At 60.0% G+C, this 5,386-nt stretch overlaps 1 protein-coding gene across 1 annotated transcript; it reads right to left on the reverse strand.

The window, feature by feature from the left end:
• Positions 1-1,386: 1,386 nt before the first annotated feature.
• On the reverse strand, positions 1,387-4,542 carry LOC112118299 (CD276 antigen-like). Its single transcript, XM_024216553.3, has 4 exons — positions 4,384-4,542; positions 3,773-4,120; positions 1,854-2,147; positions 1,387-1,610 (listed from the first exon to the last, which is right to left on the reverse strand). Exons 2-4 carry the CDS (start codon positions 4,041-4,043, stop codon positions 1,387-1,389), a joined length of 789 nt encoding a protein of 262 aa, XP_024072321.2. The 5' UTR covers positions 4,044-4,120; positions 4,384-4,542.
• Between the last annotated feature and the right edge of the window lie 844 nt (positions 4,543-5,386).

A 5,386-nucleotide genomic window follows, 5' to 3' on the forward strand; every position in this document is an offset into this window, starting at 1 on the left:
AGGTTCACGTCCCCCACTGGACAGTCCAGCCATAGTCTAGGAGCGCCCCGGGATTCCTCGCTGACGCTGGGCTCTCACATCCCAAGGGTGACACTTTCTGCCATCTCCGGCTGGCTAGGAGACTCCGTCCGTCCTGGCGGGGGACGACCTGAGCTTCGCGCCTTCGGCACCTCCCGGCTAGACAACAGCAGCACGATGGGCCCGGGCGGGAAGCCTCCGGCACGCAGGGACTCCAACGAGTACCAAACGCTGCAGCGCGTCTCCTCAGCCGGGCAAGCTGCCGCGAGCACATCCCACCTCTGCTCCACTCTCCACGCTGGCTTCCCGCAGGATAGTGACCAGTCGTTATCTTCACAGCGCTTCATGGCCTAGGCCCAGCCTATCCAATAGCCCAAAACAAGAGCCTCCAGTGCACTCACTTCCCCGTCTGGGGAGAGGATGAGAGAACAAACAGCACCTGACAGATGTGTAATCGCGGTGCTTAGTGCCCAACCTGGCAGGCGCTCAGCTATGCGGTGATGAGGGCGGTATAGAAACCTGCACACGATGCAAGACAAGAGGACAGCGGGCTGAGCCCGTCCCAGGAGGAGAATGCAGCACAGACTGGGACGGCTGATGAAGAAGGCACAGTATGTGCGGGGGAGGGGGCCAACGAGGGACAGCTAGAGAAGAGATTGCACCGGTGCCGGCTGCGGTTAGTCTGGAGAGTAACACCCGGTGTCAGGGGCGGGACATGGGCCGTCTGACCTAGTGGTTAGAGCCAGGTCCAAGCCACAGCCATAGGCCAAAGCTGCAACTAGGAATCTGCCAAGATTAAAAGCTGAAGCCAAGCCAATAACCGGAGCCAGGGGTCAGAAGCCGGGCACGAGAGCAGGGCGGGAGCCGGACAGGACCAAGGCAGGCAGAGGAGCGATCACAGCTGCAGGCACAAGCACTGGGCAGCCAGGGACCTGCCGCTGGGCTGACACGCAGAACCCTGGCCCCTGTGCGCCAACCCGCGGGCTGGCTAGTGCGGCGGTTCTGCTGCGGCCCTGCTGGGCTCATTCACTCATCTCATGCCTGGGGCAGGGGCTGCAGCTGCCTCTCCGTTCCAAGAAGGGGTGTTGCCAGGGGGAGGGCGCGTCACGTTGGGGGCCGTGGATGGAGTCTGATTCTTAGGGCAGAGGGTGAAAACCGGAGACCCCACGGTGATGCTGCTAGAGTATGTGGGTCCCCCAGTTCTTGGCCAAGGTCAAGGGCACCAGGCGGAGGGGCATGGCCGGATGGTAGAGCCGGGGCAGCAGGGGTTGTCCTGGGTCCTCTGGGGCTCAGTTGCCAGGAGATGGCAGTGCCCGGGTGGTGCTAGATCTTGCTTGTGGGGGCTCCAGCTCTGCCCCAGCCGATCCCCTAGGACACAGCCCCGGCTTGTTCTGAGCGGGGGCCGGCTGGGATTGGGCAAGAGATCTCTTTCTGCTCCTCCTCCTCCTCCGCCTTCCTCCAGGAGCGGGATCCGGCTGGGCCCCGGTGGAGATGGTAGAGAAACGCAACAGCCAGCAGGACGATGAAGAGGCAGGTGGCACAGATGACAGCCAGGCGGACCCCAAGGCAGGAGGCCGGGGGATCCAGGAGTCCTGCAACAGAGAGAGGGGATGGGGCTGCGATGCAGTGCAGGGGTCGCGCCTGACGACAGCTGGGGCGAATGCTCAGAGAAAGGGGCGGGGGCCCAATCGCATTGGCATTGCGGGTAATAGACTGGGGGGGAATAGATGGGGCTCCCCCATCCCCATTGGCTTCCTGCCCCCACTCTTTTTCAGGGTTCCCAGGGCTGAGCTGCTCCTGGGGGCTGAAATCCAGATCTCCCCTCCTGGACTCACCTGGGCTCAGCTGCAGGCTCAGTGGCCAGGTGATTGGTGCCCCCAGCACACGAGGGGTTAACACAAAGGTCAGCCTGGCGCTGTGGGTCGCAGGCGGCACCGTGACCCAGCTGGTGACGTGGTAGAGCCCCTGTTCATCCACCTGCTGCTCCGTGGCGCCCTCTGCTGTGACGTCCCTGCCCGCCTCGTCCAGCCACCGCACCGTGGCCGTTGGGTACCCGCCCCCTGTGTGGACGGTCAGTGTGACCCCGGCACTGGAGAGGTTGAAGGTCAGCTGGGGCTCGCTGAACGTGGCTGGGAGGAAGAAACATGGGGGCGGATTTAGGGAGGGGGCTCAGAATTGGGCCCCCCTGGGCTGGGTCCTGCCCTGAGTTGTGAATCCAGTGTGAATCCGGATTGAGTCCGCTCGGGAGCAGGTTCACACTGGGGTCACTGAAGGAGCCTTTAGCAATTAGCAAGTGGGACATACAGGGCAGCCTCAGCGCAGAGAGATTCAAGCCAGACTCTGAGGGTTCCAGCTCCAGGATTCACCCTCCCAGCACGTGGGATTAACCCAACACCGCAGCGCTTCTCAAACTGTGGGATGGGACCCCAAAGTGGGTCATGACCCTGTTTTAATGGGGTTGCCAGGGCTGGCTTAGACTTGCTGGGGTCTGGGGCCAAAGCTGAAGCCCTGGGCGGTGGGGATCAGGTTACAGGCCCCTTGCCTGGGACTGAAGCCCTTGGGCTTCGGTTTTGGCCCCCACACCCGGGTCAGTGGGGAGCAAGGGGGCTCAGGATTCTGTCCCCCGTCCTGGGGTCGTGTAGCAATTTTTGTTGTCGGAAGGGGGTCGCGGTGCAATGAAGTTTGAGAACCCCTGCGATAGTCAGCTGCAGGAAATTACAGGTTAGCAACAAGCAGCAGGGAAGACAACAGCCTACCTCATCAGCAGGGAAGACGTTTTAAAGGCAACGTCAGGTTGTGTCTGGGGCTGGAACCAATGACCTGTGGGTCTAACCCCCTGAGCGGCAGCTGCCTGAGCTAAAGAACCAGCCGCAGTAACGCAACAGTGCAAGTGTAGCTGAGACCTGGCCCCACATTAGGCCTCATCCTTTGGAAGACAGGATTAGGGGGCAAATGACGCATGAGGCTGGAATCACGACATTTGTGCTCAATAAGATAAGTCAAGAGGTCAGTAGACTAAAAAGATAGAATGTCTGAGCCAGCTAAGATAAGAGGGAGAACATCCCGGGACCTATTTACTGCGAACCAGCGAACAAGAGACAGGATACGTTAGGAATGGAGAGATGAGGTGAAGAGGAAGTCGAAACGTGGACGGAGCGTGCGGCTCAGGGACCGGTTCCTGCTAAGTAACCAGTCAATCGTAAAGTCGGACGCCGTGTAGAGTAAATGGGATGCAATCGGTAAATGTCTACAACAAGAACAAGTTTCTTAGGGACGTTGGAGCCAAGACAAATCCCACATCAACCCCCTGCATTTGATCCAGATCAGCTCAGCGTAGCGTTGCTGTGAGCCAGATAAAAACACCTGAGGGACGAAGTGTGGTGTGGAACTGAGTTCTCGGGAATCCGAGTGGAAAGAGGTCTTAGAGGGAATTCCAAGAGCGAGGAGGCTAATAAATTGCCATGTAGCCTGCAACCACTAAAGAGGGACACAGAATCATGCAGCCTGCAGCCACTAGAGGGGGACAGGGAGCCACACAGGCTGCAGCGACTGGGGCAGGGACACGGTGCCACACAGGCTGCGGCCACTAGAGGGGAACATGGAGTGACACAGGCTGCGGCCACTAGAGGGGGACACGGAGCTACACAAGCTGCAGTCACTAGAGGGAGCCACGCAGGCTGCAGTCACTACCAGGTACACGGAGCCACTGTGCATTAGCCAGACCCATTTGGGATGCAGCATCCCCAGCACTCACCTCCCACTCTCAGCTCCCTGCGTTCAGACGTCCTGCCCAGCTCCGAGGTGACGTGGCAGAGATAGACGCCCTCGTCCTGCATGTGGACGTCCCTCAGCGTCAGGGACGCGTTCCCCCAGGCCAGTCCCTTTGGATCCAGCCGGGTCCGGTTCCTATAAGCTTCGTCCTGTTTCTCCAGCTGCTCCCTCCCATAATAATAACTATGAACCACCAGGGCCTCTGCCCCTGCCCGCTCCTTCTGCCAGGTGAGGGTCAGACGCTGGAGGTTCATCCCGGACTGGGACGGGAAGAGGCAGCTCAGGGTGACGTCCTCCCCAAAATGAGCTACCACGTCTGGTGCCGACTGCACTGCAGGGAGGAAAAAACACAGGGGTTAGTGAGATTTAGGGTGTGAGATCCTAGCCTCTCCCAGCAGGGGGTGCTGTGGGCGGCCGGGTGGGACTGTCAGCCTCACGGGAGCTCCCGGCTCCTCCAGCCCCAGCCTGGCCCTGCGGGGGGCGCTGTGGGGAAGGGGGCGGGAATGCCGGCCGGGGGAGGAGCTCACTCCGGCTGTGATGCACAAGGATTTGCCATTATCCCAGTACGGTGCCATGAGTGACATTCCCAGTTACCTTTTCCTATGAACAGAATGGGAAAGTGCAGCCAATGAATGAGGAAAGTCTTCGTGGCTGCCCTGGACGGCAAGGAACGGTGCCTAGTGATTAATGACTGGGACTCTGGAGTCCTGGGTTCGAATCCTTGTTCTGCCACACACCCTCTGTGCACCTCAGATGCAGTATGTCCGCCTCTGTGCCTCAATTTCCCCATCTGTAACAGGGGAACACCAAGCCATCCTGTGTCTCAGTCATCGCCAGATTCCTGCCGGCCCACCCAGTGCACGAGATTTCAATTCATCCCCCCCAGCGTGAACGTTCCCAATGTTGTTCCTGTCAGATCGTTTTACACCAAGGACAAAATTTCTTAAAGGGCCCCATTTGTAAAGTCATTTAAACTCAGAAAACTGATTAGGGAATTTACAGGGGGTCGTGGAGTCAGGCCTGGGCCTTCAAACAGTCCCTTTAACCAGTATCCCCATTACTGTGCCAGCCCCAGAGATTCCCCCCCCCCGCTCTCCCCCCCCCCCCCCCCCCCCCCTGCCTCCAGGACTAGGTCTTGGGCCCCCAGCCACCCCCCCGTTTCCTGCTGTGAGCTCCTCAAGCGAGACCCCTTAGACCGGATGCCTGGAGAGCTGTCAGGGAGCGATGTGAACGGGGAGGTTCTGCCAGGAATCAGGGCAGCCGCTTCAAACCTCCGCAGCGATTATTACTCGGCTGGAATCCAGCATCTCCACAGCTCGGCCCGGGGAAGCCAACGCTCAAGCCTGAGGCGAGAGCAGGGGACACGGTGGCCCCAAAAGGCCGTGCTCGGCTGAGACCCACCTCGGCTCCCGGTCGCTCTGTGAGAGCCCCTCCCTGGTCACAGCAGTCTCAGGCCAGCGCGCTCAGAGGGCAGCGTGACATCAAGACTGGCCTTTGGGAACAATGCATGTGCAGTGAATTCACCAGGGAGAGCAGATGGAAATTCCCCACCTCTGGCTCTGCAGCCTTGGGGAGCTGTGCCATGTGGAGGGGGCAC

The sequence above is a fragment of the Terrapene carolina genome, unplaced genomic scaffold (assembly GCF_002925995.2).
Source record: "Terrapene carolina triunguis isolate 2854851 unplaced genomic scaffold, T_m_triunguis-2.0 Scaffold461, whole genome shotgun sequence".
Lineage (NCBI taxonomy): Eukaryota > Metazoa > Chordata > Testudines > Emydidae > Terrapene > Terrapene triunguis.